Source organism: Otolemur garnettii, unplaced genomic scaffold, assembly GCF_000181295.1.
Source record: "Otolemur garnettii isolate 467f Iridium unplaced genomic scaffold, OtoGar3 scaffold00001, whole genome shotgun sequence".
Lineage (NCBI taxonomy): Eukaryota > Metazoa > Chordata > Mammalia > Primates > Galagidae > Otolemur > Otolemur garnettii.
Window position 1 is genome coordinate 5,320,908 of NW_003852396.1, and position 19,410 is coordinate 5,340,317.

General features: G+C 40.2%; 1 protein-coding gene across 1 annotated transcript in view; it reads left to right on the forward strand.

Annotated features, from left to right (window-relative positions):
* Positions 1-19,410, forward strand: part of CNTN5 (contactin 5) — a 516,137-nt gene that overhangs the window by 441,939 nt on the left and 54,788 nt on the right. The window contains exons 14-15 of the mRNA XM_012801575.1: positions 3,016-3,174; positions 11,229-11,378. Of these exons, the coding sequence (XP_012657029.1) occupies positions 3,016-3,174; positions 11,229-11,378 (309 nt within the window). The remainder of the gene's footprint in view (positions 1-3,015; positions 3,175-11,228; positions 11,379-19,410) is intronic.

A 19,410-nucleotide genomic window follows, 5' to 3' on the forward strand; every position in this document is an offset into this window, starting at 1 on the left:
AAAAATAAAAAAATAAATAAAAATAAAAATTACATGATTATTGGACAAAGAGTTGTTTATAATAGTAATTATAAATAATTACACAGTCACCATCAATGTCCTAGGGCATATAAATCTTTGCCAGTGTCACTAATTATTTTGCTAAGGACCAATATTTGGGCAAATAGACACATACAGAAAAAAATTTTTGAGGTTGTATTAATTATATTTAAATTCCATTTTTTTGTACCAGTTGAAGTTTTAAAACTTATTTAGAGTCATTATTATCTATCATTAAAGTAATTATTATCTATTAGTAAATATAATTGTTATTATATTTGTTATTAAAGAAATAATCTCTCTTTAAGGGAACTAATTTAAACACTTCATAAAACTTCAATGAGCAGAAAGGCAAATTATTTTATTTCAGTTAACAAATAGCGGTTTTCCACAGGTCTTCCGTAAGACCCTGAACACAGACACTTGGTAATAGATGCTTTTCAATGAAGATTCTCTGATACTCAGTGCCTACTGTAAAACTTAACACAGTAAGGTTATCAACTGCATAAGTTATTATTATGTATTGACTAAATAATTTATTTGAGTTTCTATTACTTCTTCTATGAATTAAGGAGATGACCCAGCACTGCCCACCTCCCAGTGATGCAAAGTAAATGAATGAGTGAGTGAGTGTTTGCAGGACCCACAGGGCAGCGCCTCACTGTACTGTGGCCCAGGGAGGGAACATGACAACTCTGAGTGTTGATGCCATAGTTAATATTCTTCTCACCATTATATCCTCATTATAGATGATGTTGCTCCTCCATTCCTGTCTCCAGAGTCCAAAAACTTCTTACAAACCTTCTTCAGCACTGATCGTGTTTATTGTACTCCCCCATCCTTAGCCACTGCTTCAATGGTTTCAACATTGATATAGGCGACGCAATAAACATTACTTCCTAGGGCCAAGACCTGGTCAACCCTGATGATCATAACCTTCGCCTTACTCTGTATAAACACAAATCAAATTGTCACTCTAAAATCACAAACAATGACAATTTCCCCTCACAAAGCAAGTTCCTACTTTCATATTTTCCTCACATAGTAACCTGGCCTCCAGGACGTCTTTCTTTTTTCTCTTTTTTCGGCCAGGGCTGGGTTTGAACCCGCCACCTCCGGCATATGGGGCCAGCACCCTACTCCTTTGAGCCACAGGCGCCGCCCATGGACATCTTTCTTTTATTCTAATATGTCTGTCAGCACCACTGGCTCCCCCAGCACCCTGCTCTACCTTAATTCCACGGTCACTCATGTCTTCTTCAACGTTGAAGATAAATAACAAATTTACAAACTCCTCAACCTGAGTGGGCCCTACTGATTAGTTTTCTTACCCCGGCCCTGTCTTCCCTACCTTTACTGAGTTGGTCAGACCGACTTGGCCCCCAGGACTATTCCACAATCTTCGTATCCCCTGTTCCTTGCAGCCTTCCACTTTCACAATTTCTGTTACCCTCTGGCCCCAATTTCACGCTCACCCAATCACCCTCACTTTTGTAGACAGTCTTATATTCAACTTTAATTTAAAAAAAAAAAAAAAGGCCTTCCAAGAGGAGCTTTCTCAAACTCTCCCTTTTCTTTCTCAAAAGCTTTCTATGTTTCATTGTTTTGCCTTTTATTCTTTATTTCCTCTGATAGGGAAACCTGCTGCTCTTTTTCAAGGCTGTCCACTGCACCTTTGCCCACAATCTCAACTGTCTGCACTCTCCTGATAGTTCCTAACTTCTAAATCTTTGGTCTCTGTCATCGATTGCTGGTTCTTCCCAGCCTAGGCAAAAAATGTTCATCCCAGATTTCCTAAAAATGTCCTTTTCTCTAGAGAGGTTTTAAACTCTCTCTCCATTTCACTGTACCTTTTCTGTTGCTATTCTCTGCTCAAAACGTTTTCACCACCTACCCCACCTCTTTGGTACCCAAATCATCTCTCAGCTCCTTTTAGGCTATCTCAACTCTTACTTCTCAGATCGGCTAATCACCCAATCCAGAGAGCAACTTGCTACATTAGAACCAATTAATAAAATATTTTAAATATTTAATTTTTTTATTCAAAATAAAAGCATTCTTCAGCTTGAACTTTTCATATTGTGGAATAGAAAAATGCCAGTAAGAACTGCCATTGCTTTGTAGCCGCTAAAACATAAATAGCTGTGTATTTTTTTTTCAATGATCTTAAAAATCACTGTTTTAGGAACAAAACACAATGACAGATGTTTTTCTCAAATCGAATCATTTTTGTCTTAAAGATGAAATTACATGTGCATAGATTAATCATAACAATTCTATAGCATTTTTTAGGATCAAAAGGGAATTAACCTTCTGTGATTCACTATCCATTTCACTTCTACAAAAAAAAAAGAAAGAAAGAAAATCCAGTCACAATAGCAGTGTGCTCTGACTTCCCCACAGAGCTCTATGTCTGCCTCAGTCTGGTACATGTCCTCACTGCGTCCACACTGTCATGACCACAGAGCCTTTCCTGTTTCCCCTGTTAGACGGAAGGCCTTGATAGTACACATCACAGTGTTTGTTTGTGGAAGGTTCTCTGAACATGAAAATTAGTCCCGTCCATCTAGAGCTTTTTAGTAAGGATGGGTCATTTTTTTTCCAGTAACACTGCCTATCACTTTCTGTTGCTGCCTGTGAGCTGTGATTGATTTCAACAGCTATAGTTGACATTGACATTCACATCCTTGTGTTTGCATCTAAATTATTTTTTCTTTTTCTATAAAATATAATGCTAATTGGTGGATGTTTCCAGGCACAAAGTGCAAGAAAAAAATCAAATCTATGATTAAGTTCCCTCCAGAAATGTTGAATCCCAACTTGCATCCTTTCCCTTTTTGCAATCAATTTTCATTACGAAATACATATTTCATTAAGGTGATTGCCTAGTTTGATGAGATGCATACTGAAAATGCAATTTCTCATGGCTCCTCAGAATGGTTTGTACTTACCTGTATGCTCTGCTCTGACCCGTAGGTCCCCCAGGTCCCCCTGGGGTAGTAATTGTTGAGGAAATCACTGAAAGCACGGCCACACTGTCCTGGAGCCCAGCAGCTGACAACCACAGCCCCATCTCCTCCTACAACCTACAAGCGCGCAGCCCGTTCTCCCTGGGCTGGCAAACGGTGAAGACAGGTAAGAGGCTCCAAGGCAAGGTCAGCCACATGGGGCAGCTTCTCGGCTCATGAATTAGAGTTGCTTACAATCTCACTTGGATCCTTTTTGGATCCTGAAAACTCTTTGTGAGTTGTTACAATAGTGACAAAGATTTGCCTGATTTTTACAAACCCAAAAAGAGCAAGGTACCTTATTTTCCTGTCACTCCAATTCCCACATCATGTTAATTTATTTGTTGAAATAACTTTACATTCACATAAAAGTTGCAAAAATAGTACATAGTTCCTGTCGACTTGACCCCCCATTTTCTCGTCTTTCCCCACCTTACAAACTGTAGTACACTGATCAAATCAAGACACTGATATCAGCACAATGCTATTAACCAAACTTCAGGCCTTACTCAATTTCACTAGGTTCAGTATAGAAATTTTTAATGTATATTTCTATTCAAGTAACCACCAAGACGATCAGACTGTGGAACTTGGCCCAAGCCCTCAGTTCCTTGTCACGTACCTGTTGCATTTATACAAAGAGAAATCAACATACAATTACATCGTTTAAAGTAGTCTCGTGTTTCAGCTGAAATTCCCTGGTCCTGGGTTCTCAGAGCAAAGAAAGAGGTCTGGTACCAAGTTGGTGATGGAGTAAAGGCAGCTGCTCACAGGCCGCTCTATCTTTTCTACAGCAAGACAGAAATACGAAGTGAAGGTCCATTCCAAAGAAGGGATGGGTCTGTCTCCTCCAGGGGAGAAGACCTTGGGAACTTTTCTCTGCTTTTATGTTTGTAGCTAAGGGTATCAGAACTCAGGGTCCTCCCCACTCCTGACCTTAAAAGGTCGCTTCTAGGGGTTGCCATGCCAGCTATAAATTGCCGTGGCACTGGTGGGTGTGATTTTTACCATGCTAATGCAGCTGAGACAGAAGGTCATCTTGGGGTGTGAGCTCCGGGTCCTGCACACCATCCAAGCCCAGAAAGGTCCCTGACCTGGCCTTGGTGGTTTTAGTGCCAGCTGCTCACAGATGTTCATCGATCTCCTCAGGTTCGCTCCCTTCCTGTGGTGAAGGTGTTAAACTATCAGCCTGTGACAAGCTGTCAGCAGGCACCTGCTGTTGTCCCTGACAGTGGTGCAGTATTTTAACACCTGCCTCTAAAATGTTTGCATTATAGTTGCATTATTTAAAATCCCTAATGGTTTTCTTTTCATATTATAACAAAACTTCCCCTATCTCATCAAACCCTCATTTAGTATCCATTCTGTACTTATTGAACATGTTGGTCTTTGAAAAGTGTGAGCTAAGTCTGCAAAATGGAATCTTCAGAACAGTTGTCCATACTGACTAAAGATTTGTGATTTATTTTAAAATTGACTTATCTGTTTAGAAGTGAAATATAAAAATCAGCAAAATATTTGAGCACAATATCATACAAGTCACCCAGAATATTTCAGGAGTGGAGTTGTCCATTTAATTGCTTAGGTAAATGAAATCTGAACAGAAACTTATTTTTGTAGAAAACTTTACATTTGTAGAGAAGGGACGTATCTTTTCAACATGCAGAATATTATTCAGAATTTTGTTGATATCCAAGCTCCTTTATTGAATAATACTTCAGTTGAATATTATTATGGCATATATATATGTCTATTATGCATGCATACGTATTTATTTTATAGTATATATAATTGTGAGTATTAGCCCCATTCCTGACTCCATTAAAACCTTGTGTTACCTCTGCATATCCCCCAATTGGGAGCATCTCTGGGTATGGTTAGTTAAAAAGGACACAAATTCTAAGCATTCAAACAGAATTACTCAAGAAATCTTAAAACCTCCAGCCCAGTGCTTCCATCTCATTCTCAGTATGACTGCTCAAAAGTTTGACTTCACAGCCCGGACATGGATTCACTTCAGGTCTGGGGTCATCCACTCATCTAAGCCATCCTCCCTACTACATCTGCGCCCTGTCCACTCCCACCACCCTAGCTGCAGCCACGCCCTGCCCACTCCCACCACCCTAGCCAGGCCATTTAGTCTGGGGGAAGTTTTCCTTATAGGTACATTGCAATACGTGTGCATGGTTCCTTCCCGATCTCACACCCATGGCCAGGACACCTCCTTCTCCACCTGCCTGTCCAGACCGTCCAGGCTACACTTCCTCTCTGAATCCTGCCTTTGGGTTTCTTTCTTGGTTCACCTGATTCTACATTGTGTGTTTGTGTATATGTGCATGTGTGTGTGTAGGACTTAGGAATTTGGAGTAAATGTTATTTTTTATGTTTATTTGTTTCAGAAGTCCCTAAGAGAAAGTTGTACCTTTATCTTTCTAACATGATGCTGGAAATAGTTTAAAGTTGAGTGTCTTTTTTTTAATTCAGTTCAGCAAGTATAGTACTTATTTTTTAAAAACTTACGATTGTGCTGTATTTATAAGGAAATATAATGTTTTATAAATAGATTTCTATAAGTGGTCATTCATCCTTCAGAGTTCCATGGCGCTCACCAAACTCATTTCTCCAAATGCAGCATTAATTGCAGCTATTAGCCGAAGCTTGCCATCTTCAGGCAGACTTGCTGAGGAGCTCAAGTTTTACATACTCCAAAACAGACGTTTTAAATGCTTTCTAGTTTTAGCTTAATCTGATCATGACTTCTTTTAGGCCTATCATGAGGTGAGAAGTCTCTCTGGAGCCACACCAACTCCACTGGGGCAAGGGCCTTTTGTTTTCATAGTTGTTCCTATAATTTAAATGAATTTCAGACAAAATAGACTCTAATCCAAAAATATCTAATAGGGCCGGGCATGGCGGCCCACACCTATAATCCTAGCACTCTGGGAGGCCAAGGCAGATGGATTGCCTGAGATCACAAGTTCGAGACCAACTTAAGCCAGAGCTCAATACCTCATCTCTAAAAATAGCTGGGCTTTGTAGCAGGCACCTGTGGTCCTAGCTACTTGGGAGGCTGAGGCAACAGAATCGCTTAAGCCCAAGAGTTTGAGGTTGCTGTGAGCTGTGACACCACAGCACTGTACCAAGGGCAACAAAGTGAAACTCTGTCTCAAAAAAAAAAAAAAAAAAAAAAGAAAGAAATGGGGTGGTGCCTGTGGCACAAAGGAGTAGGGCATCAGTCCCATATGCTGGAGGTGATGGGTTCAAACCCAGCCCCAACCAAAAAAAAAGAAAAGAAAGAAATATCAAAATGTCTAATAGGAAAAGAAAAGATGGATCTGGAGTTTAACTCTAATAAGTTAATGCAATTCATAATGTATTATTTGAAAAGCACTTAAACTTCCTTTATACACCAAAATGTTGTAAAGAATAAGTTTCCAATTTGGGGCAAATGAAGCTGCATATGAACCTTCCAGCTGAACACAGCTTGGAATGAATTTATGAACATTGCTGCCTACAAATGAGACTTAGCTCATACTTTAAAAAGCAATGATGAATTTAGAATTTTCAAAAAAAAAATTTTTTTTTTTACTTTAAAGAGAGGTTAGAAATAGGGTGGTGTGCAGAATGTGGACTTGGACAGGGAATCTTTACTACCTATGGTTATGACCAGGAAGATATAAATATGTGTACCCTTGAAAGGAAGGAAACTTTTTATATATATTTTCTTTTTAACATAAAGCCTATAATAATTATATCAAGATTCAAATAAATCAATTAAATTGCCAATGTTGATCACATCAGGTAATTTGAAGTCTACTTTCATTCATACAATAAAAATTTATTGAGTACCTTACAGGTGGTGTTCTAGGCACTTGGGAAATATCAATGAACAACAAACAAATCCTGCCATTGTGAAGATCATATTCTCATGAGTGATGAAAACAATACAGAGAGAACAAAAAACACAGTTATATAGTATCTTGGAAGTTGATGAGGACAATCATCATCTTGTAAGATACTATATAATTAAGATCTTAATTTAAAAATGACTAAAAAAGGTTTGGCTCATAGCTCAAAGAGTAAGGTGCCAGCCACATACACTGAAGCTGGTGAATTCGAGCCCAGCCCAGGCCTGCTAAACAACAATAACAACTGCAACAAAAAATAGCCAGGCATTGTGGTGATTGCCTGTAGTCCCAGCTACTCAGGAGGCTGAGACAAGAGAATCACTTAAGCCCAAGAGTTTGAGGTTGCTATGAGCTGTGATGCCACAGCACTCTACCCAGGGCAACATAGTGAGACTCTGTCTCAAAAAAAAAGAAGTATTGGAATATGGGCAGTGTATTAGCCAACTCCAGCCATAGCCTGGGTGTATTAAACAAGAGAAATTTATTTCATCCCAGTTCTGGAGGTTGGGAATTCTAAGATCAAAGTATTGATCATCCCATTCCTGGTGTGAGTTCCCTTCTTGGCTTGCAGATCTCCACCTTCTCACTGTGTCCTCACAAGGCACAGAGAAATTGAGAAAGAGAGAAGGAACGAGAGAGAGAGGGAACAGGATAAAGAAAGGGGGGAACAAAGAGAGAGAAGGAGCAGGAGAGAGAGAGGGAACGGGATAAAGGGGGGGGAACAAAGAGAGAGAAGGAGCAGGAGAGAGAGAGGGTGAAGGAGGGGCAGGGAGGGGAAGGGAGGAGAGAGGAGGGCAGGCAGAGAAGCCCCATATCCAAACAAACATGGGTTCATATCTAAATATAGATAAATCATGGTTTAGAGCTTCAATGCATCAATTCCAGCAGGACCCGATTCAGTCCATAGCAGAAAGACTGCAATTGAAATGGATTGGTCAGTACATGCCTTATTTGAGTGAACGTTGAAGGAGGTGTGGATTTAGTTGTGCCATCATCTGGGGGAAGCAGGCCACACCAGAGAAACAGCCGGTGCTAATGTTTCAGAAGCATTATAATGTGGAAGGACTGGAAGGCCAGTGGGCAGGAGCAGAATTAGTCTTAAGGAGAATGGTAGAAGATGAGCTTGGACAGATACTGGCTGGGCCAGATCATATGGTACTTGGAGTTTCATCCTGAGAAAGATGGAAAGACCCTGGAGGGCTGCTAATCTGCGTCTCATCTTTTATTACAGTCGTTTGGTCTATGTTGAAAAATAGACTATGGAGGGGGTTAGTGAAGAGGCATAAAGTAGTTAGGAAGCTGTTGTATCTAAAGATGATGGAGCTGCAACATCACAGAAATAGAGGTCATAAAAGTGGTCAGGATTTGAAAATATTTGGCAGGTAGGGCCCATAGGATTTCCTGATAAAGCTGCTATAAAGAGTATAAAAGTAAAAGGTCAATTGTCAGATTTTTGGTCTGATCAACTCAAGGACGGAGTTGCCATCACTGGCTGACACAGAGAAGGTGTTATGTGGGGAACAGATTGGGGTGGGAATGAAGTAAAGAGTTTAGTTGGAAACATACTAAGTTTGATTCATCTCCCAGACATCCAAATGGGGATTTCAAATAGACATTCGGATATACGAGTCTGAAGTTTAAGAGAGAGATTTAGGATAAAGTTACAAATTAGGAATTTATCAGCATATAAATTATATTTTAAAACATGAGACTGCATGTCAGCTGCATGAAAGAAAGTATAAAGAGCAAACGGTATGAAAATGGAGCCCTGAGGAGTTTCGATAGTAGGAAACGGTGGAGCTCGGGAACCAGCCAAAGGAAGCAGGAAGCAAGCAGCCACTGGGGCAAATGAAAACCAAACTCCTGTGATATCCTGGAAGACAAGAGAATAAAATCCACCATGGAAAAGAGGTGAACCACCTGTGTCACATGCTGCTGATGTAACAAGGACAATGAGGACAAAAAGGGGTCTTAGGGTTTAGCCACCCCCAGGTTCTTGCTGACCTTGATGAGAGCAGTTTTAGTGGAGTGGGAGGCATCAAGGTCTGACAAACTGGGGTTCAAGAGAGAATGGGAGAAAAATTGATATGGACAACTTTTCTGAGTAGTTTTCCTGCTCAGAGAAGTGGACAGGTCGATGTATTTTGAAGTCAGAGAAGTCATAATTTGTTCATGAAGTAGAACAGGGGAGAATGAATCCAGGATAGACCTAAAATTTGATCTGTGAGGAAGTAATTGCCATTCCCAAACTGCAGAATCTGTTCAATCATCATGTCTCATAGGCCACTGAACACACAAGTCTGAAGTCCAGGGAAGACATTTACAGCTGAAAATACTGGGGTCACCAGCACGTCAGAGCCATTTAAAAACATAAGGCTGGATAAGATCACCATGCAGTAAGAAAATGGAAAAGAGTTAACAGAATCGGGCTGCATCTGGACAATGAAAAAAACAGCCATGGAGAGTGATAAGGCATAATTGGGTTGGTGAGAAACAGAAGTCAAGTTTTTGAAAAGTGTTTCAAAGGGAAAAGTGATTAATTGCATGGAAGGATGATGATAGGTCAACTTAGAGGAGGAGCAGAGACCTGCCCGTAAGGTTTCGGTAACAAAGACAATTGAATTGGTAAACTTGACAAGAACAAGTATGGTAGACAGCTGGAGGTGAGAGCCTGACTGGAGCGGCTTCGAGAGAGAGAACGGAAGGAAAATAATTGGTGACAATAAGAAACAGCACAAATAGCTCTCAACGAGTTTTGATATAAAAGAAGCAGAGAAATTGGGTGAAGGCTAGAAGGAGAAAAAAATGTTTAAAAGTGTGATTGTAATGGAAAACATCCATTAGAGACACCTGTCGGCAGAAAGAGCAGGCTGGCTCTTCTACACAATCCCTTAAGAGGACCATTCTGAAGAAGGGAAATGTTTTCACAGTAAAAAGTTAGGAAAATGTTCAGAGGACATTGAATAGATAGGGGAGTTTGTTAGTGATGACAGATGATAAATTTCAACAGTCACAGTGGAAGAACTTGAAGAATTAGAAATATCAGCTTAGTAGAAGAAGAAGAAGTATACAGATTCTGTGGAGATTAGAATAAAAGAGGTGAAGGAAGGCCCCACCTCGGGAGTTTCTTGAGATTAAGGACATAAACAGAAGTATTATTGAAGGGCAAGGTAAGTCCTGGTGGACCCAAGGCAAGTATTGGTGCTACAGTGTAGGTTGAGGCCCAGCAAGGGTGACGTGTCTGGGACACCCCTCTCCCCATCTTTATGTTGGCAAGCATTTCATCAGACTATGGACTGAACAGTGGCCCTTTTCCTTCCCACGTCTTAGACTCTGAGGAAATTTCTCAGTTGCTAGGCAACAGGAATGGATTCTCCGTGCTGTGGAATTTGTCCGGTAGCCTGCGCTGCCTGTACTCTGATCCTTTACCTTTCCAGAGCTGTTCCTTTGGTAACATGCTTTTGCTACACATCAGAACTGAGCTTCGTGGAAAATCCAAGATGCTTTTCATTCCTCCTCTCCACAGAAAAACTGAATTGAGTCATCCACCCTGGAGCCCCACCCACTTGGCTCTACTGCTGGGCTCACACAGAAATGGGACTGTCCAGAGGTTCTCACACCGTAATGGAGTCTCCACTCCCCGCCTTTCCTCCCTGTAACAAATGTAGACATCAGAGATGAGGGAACGAGAAAAGTCGTCCCCAATAGGCATACATGCCACATAAAAAGTACTTGCCCACATGGTAATTGTGCTGAAAAACAATTCTATGCTTTGATAACAATGTAAATGTATTACAAGTGTTGCTCTGATTCAGAGTTTCCAGGTAGAGAGAACAAACTGTGTTTAAACTAGACAAGTATATTCTTACTTTGCTTGGAAATGTCAGTGGTTGAACCTGTTAGCCTGAGAGGAAAGGCAAACTGCTCAAGGAATTTCCTGGAAATTGAAAGAAGAAACTCTTTGTTTAAATTATCGTTCTACTGCCCCCCTAATCTGGGGCTGAGGATTTGATGAAATGATTTTTAGTTGTAGGTAATGGCAAGTTCTGTGTAAACATAAGATGAAAGATTTCTAATTAATCCCAACAAACTTTGACGTAGGCAAGTGCTTACTGTCTGAAGATTGATTTTCATTTTGCTGTTGACACAGAGACGACACCACAACCATGTGTTATGAGCACACGCGTGCATTCTGGCAGTACCAGCGATGTCCTTGATTGCGATGGGAGTGTTTTTACAGTCTTTCTAATGATCTGAAATCTCCCTCCTCTAGTCCCAGAGATCATAACAGGAGACATGGAGTCAGCCATGGCCGTGGACCTGAATCCCTGGGTAGAGTATGAATTTCGAGTGGTAGCCACCAATCCAATTGGGACGGGAGATCCAAGCACCCCATCTCGAGTGATCCGCACAAACGAAGCAGGTAAAACTCGCCGCATCAGAGTTCTCTTTGCTATGCCTCTGAGGGCTTTGAAAGCAGATTGAATTAACCGTAACTGTTACATTGCTTGCCTTAGCACACTTTGTCCTGATTCATCTCCTTAGAAAATATAAAATCATTTCTTTGAAAATAATTCTTTTACTTTATTTTGAGACTTTCCCCCTTATTTCCACAAATAAGCTCACCTGAGTGCTTGGGTCTTCCCTAACCCTTGCACCCATCTCCAAGTTTCCATGAAACTGAAGCAGTTAATTTAGTCTAATAATACACTCGATCACTATGGCGTGTCCAGAGCTCCAGAAGGGATCAGCTCACATTCTTTTTCTCCACTGATTCACACTTTCCTTTAGCAGAGTAGATCTCCTTAGAATTTTTTTGTCACCCTTCACCATGTAACCTACATAAACTACACTCTGCACAAACATAGTCCTTTTTTGACCTACCACCTTCTTTGAGTCTGTGTGTTAAACGATTACAGACCTGATTTTTTACTTTGAGAACAGCATTCTTCTGGTCTTTTAGAATAAGTATTTTTTTATAAAATGTTTCTAATGATCACATAAGAGAAGGAAACAGCTTTATTTAAAAATAAGTTTTAGGATTTCTTGCCTATCGCATTGAAGGAGAGAGCAGAAGAATAAACAAATGAAGAATAGAGCTTTTACTTTTTTTTGCAGTTTTTGGCCGGGGCTGGATTTGAACCTGCCACCTCAGGCATATGGGACCAGCAGCCTACCCTTTTGAGCCACAGGGGCTGCCCAGAATAGAGCAGTTTTTGAGTAGTTTTTTTATTACTTCAAACAAAGTCTTACTGACATCTGTTTTTCATGTCCCTAGAAAACTCTATGTTAAGAAAGTACCTGGAAAGGCATTTAGGGCTGATGAAAATTACATGGAAACAATAAAACAAGCAGATGGGGGAGTGAGAAAGGGAAGAATGGCGATAGGTACAAGGGAAAAAAAACACATTTTAGTATTTTTATGCTCAGTGATAATATAGGAATATTAACAAAAAGTTCACTGAAAATAAAGACGTATCTTATTTATTCACTGTCCTACACTGGAACTTAACACAGTGTGGGGCATTGGTACTTTTCAAGGGAACATTATTTTTCTTTCCTCTACACACCCCCCACCACGGCCGTCCCTCCCTCACCTCCGACAGCACCTACAGCGGAGATGCACGTATGTAGGAGACTGAGAATTCACTGTGTCCACTTCACATGATAATTATAGAATTAGACCAAAAGTATGAATTTTTACTTTGAACAAACTCCAGGATTGTTATCCTTAAAATAAACTTAAAATAAAGTAATCCTTAAAATAAACTGTGGAAACAATTGATTCCTTGTCAAAAGCACACTATGCCTGGTCTTTTAAAAAAAAGAAAGAAAGTAAAGAATTCTAAATGGTCAATTTATGGTATTAAGTGCAAATAGCCATACAAACAATGTTTTTCCAATGTAAAAATTAAGCAACCAAGAAAATAAAAAATAAAGTAGCCTCACTGTGTCAGAAAGATTCATCCACAGAAAATCCAACTTTTCTACTTTTGTGGTTTGTTCATTACAGGTTGTTTTTTCTGCTTTTTCAATAGTTAGAATTTTAAATTGAACATTAATTGCCTGGTTAGATTTTCACACATCCATAAAATCAGCCATGCTTTTATTGTGCACAGGTGTTCATTAATTAAGAGCATAACAGGTGAGTTGTTCTTCATTTGACGTACTCACCGTGCAGATACTGAAATCACTGCCAATAGTAGCACTTATGCTCACCTACTTTCTAAAAGCCCTGCCTTACTTTGCATATTGTTAATTGTGTTTAAACAAAGGCAAAGATTACTGCCTAAATCAGAGACTATCTATAAATACTCATTTCAAAAATAAATAATCCATTTGGGATGAATAATCCTTTTAAACTTTTTATAGTATGAATCTCCTTGTGCTATTAAAAAGCATTTTAGCAAAAACACTTTTACATTTCAAGCTAGATTGTATTCCACTGATGCATTTTAAAAGGCGTCTTCGTCTATTTCTGCAGCTACCTCAGTCGTGTATTGGCTGCCTCTCTACTTTATCATGAGTTCTATATACATAGCATATTTCAGGCCATTAAAATCTCACAGAAGAGGAGAAATAGCATGAAATATACATGAAGGACTATCCTCTGAAAGCAGCTGAGCGAAGCTCGTTTTGCCCTCTTTATGCTTCTTGTGCTCCGGCACCACATAGGGCTGCAGCTTCTCACGGTGCTGAGTCGAGTGTTGAGTTCTGCTCCTGCCTTCTCAGGCAGCACAGATTAAAAGCAACACCAGTATCTTGAGACAGCCTCGCAAATGACGCACTCTGCCTCTATTAAGTACATAGCCTGTAATTCAGAAGAAGATCCTGTTCTGAAAGGCCAACTAAACTTTGAAAATTGACAGAGCTGCTTGGAAGAGAAAAGGTCTCACATTAGGGATATTGAATTGAAAGTTTTATGCCTCTTTGAAAATCTCTTATTTAATAGAATATTCAAAATTCCAAAGCAGCCTTAGCAAAGCATTTTTCCCTTAGAAGCGCTCCTTTCCCACACAGCAAAAAATTAGAATTTTCCTTGCAATTTTCCTCTAGAGTATACTCTGAATTTTCCAGCCATCAAAACACTCTTGGTAGCCAACTAAGATGAGAAAAATTAATTCTGTGCACCTTGTTGGTATTAGGGTGTCAAAATGGTAACACACATATTGTTTACTTTAGTGCACATTTATATTTGTGTGTTTATAGTGAAATTTTTGCATAAATTTTACTTGGAGAATAGATAGATAGGTGGATAGATAAAAATAGATCACCCCATGTTTAATTTTTGAGATGTGTCACTATCTTCAAACCAATGTATAAATTTAGGATGAGGTAATGTAAATGCTTTCACTTCTGTTTTAAAAGATGACATTCAAGAGAGAAAAATCACAATTTAGAAAATGAATTTGAAATATGCATTATAGGAGAAAAGGAAAAACATGTAGAGATAACAAAAGTAATTGATTGAACTTTCATATTCTATAAGTTACATATTGGTAAAACCTTGGAAAGATGAATAAAAAGGAGGGAAAATGGACCATGTACGTTGTCATTCACAAAGGATTCTTCTTCTTTATAATAAAATTTCTATTATCTTCAAGGATCTTGGTATAAGTCTCAATAGATGCAGTTTCTCTATTTTAAATTTTAATGAACTATACATACACAGGCAAATATTCACGTATATACATATATGTAAATGTTATATATATGTATTTTTTAAAAAAAGAAAAAGGTCTTACCTATAATTTAGAGTTTAATCTTAGATTTGGATTAACGTTCTATCATGCCACTTAATAGCAGTGTGAACTTAGGCAAGACGTGTGCTTCATTTAACGCCTGATTTTCTCACTTCTAAAATGGGGATAATATATTATAAATAACAGCCTCTCCTTTTAACCATTGTATTAAATAAAATGTTGCATCATGCCTGGGACATGATAATTGCTTAATATTAGCAACTAGTTCACTGTTGTTATCATCACCACCAGCATCTTCAATTTAAATGAATTATTACTTTATTAAATGGAAAGCTACAAAAGTAGTAATTAAGCAAAAGTTATATTAGTTTGATGTAAGCACTCAAATTGTATAAAAAAAAACAACACATTGTACCCCACAACTGCATAAATGTATTCACGATCTATGTGTACGTGACTTTATAAAAGGAAAAAAAATATATATATATATATGCAAACAAGAGTTTCCGAATCAGGCAACACAGTCTGATGGTCAAGAGTGTGGACTCTGGAACAAGACTGCCTGAGTTAGAGCCTAGATCCCCCACTTACAAGCTGTCCCACCTCGGGTGAGTCACTCTGAGCCTCAACTTTCTGACCAGTTTAGCGTGGATAACAATATTGGAATAGACTTAATACAATGGCTATGAAGATTTACCTGACTAATATTTATAAAGTAATTAGAACAGTGCTCGGCATATAGTAAATACTGCAAATCAGATGATTTTTTTCTCTTCTGATAAAAGTTATGCTACAGCTAGATTTCCCTATTAAGTTCTAATATATATAGCCTATGGGGCTAATAAAGCATCATATGGACTTTTAAAACAAAAACAAAAACAAAAACAAATGCTTGCTGATGGAGTGAGAGCCATCACTCTCTCGGCTTGCAGCTCTTCAGCTGGGTCCTCCAAGGCCGTGGCTGGGAGGAATCCTCGCTGCAGACTGTGTGAGCGAGCCCTGCCCCTTGCCCCCGCCCCCTGCCCCCGTCACCTGTCCTCCACCCCCTGCCCCCGGCCCCTGTCGCCTGTCCCCTGCCTGCTGCCCCCTGCCCCCTGTCACCTGTCCCCCCACATCCGGAGAATCGGGGAAACTTCAGAGCGCAGCTCAGCCCGCAGAGTGGGACCCTGGGCTAAGTGGCTCCCAGGAAGCTTCCCATTCTACTTGCTAGAACAGCGTCTATAGGGGATGCCGACAGGGTCCAGCATGCACACCCTTCCTTGGGTTCCCATAGTAAAAACAAAGGAATAGACAAAGTTTTAAAAGAAAGATGACACTTAATTTTTTTTCAACATTCAAATAGCTTTCCTGTACATTCAAAGAGCTGCTCTGTATGCGGTTTTGTGCCCTCCGTGCTCCTTTGAATAGAATGGAAAACATCCCATGCATATCTCTAGCCATGCAAAGAAAAATATTTTTTCTACATTTAATAGATCGGTGCTCCATGAGATAAATGTGTTTGGTGAGGAATCAGAAGCCAGTGTCTCCTGGTCATGGCACTTTGTGCGCTGCTTCCTAAGCAGACGGAACTCCGCGGACCATCTCCCGCATGGCGCATGGCACGGTGTGTCCTCCTCCCCTCCTTGCCCTGGACATGCTCCATGCGCTCTCCAGCCTCAGCCCCAGCTACATCCTCCAGCGTTGTCAGCGCTAGGGGGGGGTCTCATTTGCTGATATTAAATGAAACGTTTAATCTCATATCTAATACCACGCCCCCCCTTCTGTCCCAGCACAAACCTCACTCGGGAGCTATTACCTGTTTTTTCCTGTTTTCTCCTTCCTCCCCCGTCCTTCCGACCGTTGTTCTGACCCTTCCCAGGTCAGACAGGAGGACCGGGCAGTGCACTCTCTCACCGGCTGTGGAAGGCCCTGTGATGACACCTGTCAGCTGCTCCTTCTGTCTCTTGCGGGGCCCGAGCTCTCTGGACACTGGGGGGCAGCTTGTTGGGTGTCATCCCCACAAGCCTGCTCAAGGCCACCTTCCATAGTGTCCCCGGGCCCACAGTGACCATTTCACATCACTGACCAGCCAGACTCTAGACACACAAGATAGTTTCAAGAACCATTAAGAATACTTTGGCCTTAGCACAGGGTGGAACAGGCGTCCTACAAAACTCCGGGAGGGCACACATGCGGGGAAGTAACACTTCCCACGTGGCTATTTACAGCTGGGGTTGGAAAAAACATTCCAGAATGTTAGGTCTGCCCAGGGTCTCCTGGTCCCCCAGTTCCCAGTGACAAGAATGAGTACTGGTACCTAGTTGAGCCAGAGAAGGGGTGATCAGAGATGCAAAGCAATCACACACACACGCACAGCAATCACACACACACAATCTCTCTCTCTCTCTCTCTCTCTCTCTCATTGAAAAATGAAAGTAGGGCAGCACCTGTGGCTCAAAGGAGTAGGGCACCCGCCCCATATATCAGAGGTGGTGGGTTTGAGATTGGCCCCAGCTAAAAAAAAAAAGAAAGAAAGAAAAAAAAAGAAAAGTAAAAGTAAGTCTCGGAGATGTGGGGGCCATGAGTAGGGAAAGACCCCAGCGTCAGAGCACAGCTACCTTTTATATGCTGACTGGTTTGTCCCGCCTTTCTCCTGGCAGGATTGGTTGCTATTTCCTACCTTCGGGGTGATTGACAGGTTGGGGATATATAACAGAATCCTTTATGAAGACTCCCCCCATGCTATACTAATTAGATAGTAACGAGCCCAGGTCAGCTGAAGATCACTAAGGGCTCCAACTGAGAGTGTTCCCACGAGGGCGCAGTTCCCAGCCACAGCCTGGTGCCCAAGTACACCTGAGTTCCCACTCTCCACCCTCAGCTGCTGCTTTGCCGACTGTGTACCTTTGCCGGACCTGGCAGGAGTACATCCATCTTCTAAACTGACAGCTTTATTCCAAAACAGCAATCCTTGTGTGTGTGTGTCTGTCTGTGTGTGTGTGTGTACGAGCCAGAGAGGCTGATGGGAACGTATCATAACCCTGGCTTCCCTATTTCTTAGCAAGTGTATGGGGTTTTTTTTTTCAGCCAACCTCACCTTAGCATCTGAGGTCACGTATGATCTATTCCAAGTTCAATAATTCAACACATTTGTCTTCGTGTTACAGTTTCTTCAGCTGTATGTATTTCTGACTCCTGAAAGGATCTTGCTGTGTTCACTCTTGTATTTTAATTGTTCTTACCTATGGTGGTTACTTAGGAAATTTCCTTCAGTTTAAAAATTATGGAAGAGACACAACAGAATATTACTGGAATATAAGATGGGCTAGATTCATTTTTCTGGAGTATATAGATTGGCTTTGTAAATGGCTTTTAATGAGGCTTTGATGTCCAGGCTAAGTAGGAATTGGACAGAATTATTTACTGGGGAAAACTTAAAAATCTACCTTTGTCAGGCACTGGTGTATATAGGAAAAAAGCATTATGTGTTTTTTTAAAGTCTTTCCAGTCTATGTTTCTAAGAAAATACTATGTAGAAAATATAAAACATTCATCTGGGGGAAAATAATAAAACCTAAAAGAAAATACTATTACATGAACATTATGGCCTTCTTCAATCTTATGAGTAATATCATTATATTAAATTAAAAAATGGTTCTCAGTAAGACTAAGAAAAGGCAAAAATCATGGTGAGCAACAGACTTCTAAGGCCAAATCTCAATTATTAGAAAAAAACAGAGAGAGAGAGAGAGAGATAATTCTACGGCTCATATAGCAGACAGTATTTTTAAATTGTAAAACTACTTTGGTCCAGACAAGGCTTTTCTACAAAACATATTCAGGAAATAGGTCTTCAGTTTCAGAGGCAGTTTGTCAGCAGAGATGGTAATTCAAACAAATGCCTTTCTGAGGGAAACCTGGCCTTGGCAAGGGATGTCCTGTTCTGACAAGTAGTTCTCTTTGCTGCAATGGGTTCAATGAATATGAAATGATGAGGGGAAAAGTGATGGAGAGCATGAAGGAAAAAAGGCCGATGAGAGGTTATCAACGTGAGAATGGATGTGAGACACTCAGGGAGACTTGTTCTATCTTCCTAGACGTCGTGATACCATACGCCAGTCATAAATCACAAGCCACGGTCCAGGCCCTGCGCCAAACGCTTGCCCTTCACAATACCATTTAATTTTTACAACAACCTCTAAAGCACTTTATCCACCGATTACAGGTGAGGAAACAGAACTATGAAATTTTTAAACCTTGCATAAGGTCACCTAGTGAACTGGAATCCTAACCCAGGCCTCTCCAAAGATGACACCTCTGAGCTTCTCTCCTCTCCCTGCCGGCTCCTACTTCTTTCTACCTTTTCCCGTCTCTTATTTTTACCAGGAAATCTCATGCAGAGATTATTTTACCCATTCTCGGTTTCAGTTTCCTGTGGACCCATACAAATAAAGATAATATAAGCTGAGGTACAAACCTGTCTTTTGTATATTCTCAACTTCTATGTTCTTGACTATTGTTATATATAAAAAGTTTCATAAATTAGAAAATTCTTACACTTCCTGATATATCTTAGCAACCTCTTTTGCAAATTGAAAATGGTATATTTTCTAGATTTCAAAATTAACATAAGCTTTGCCAAAACTGAAAGCATCATTCCTATGATATGACTAAACAATATTATCCAAATACCGTAGCTAAGAAAGATACTGTATTTCAAGATCACATGCATATAGATTTATGCTAAACTGTCAGTTTTCCTCAAAGAAGACT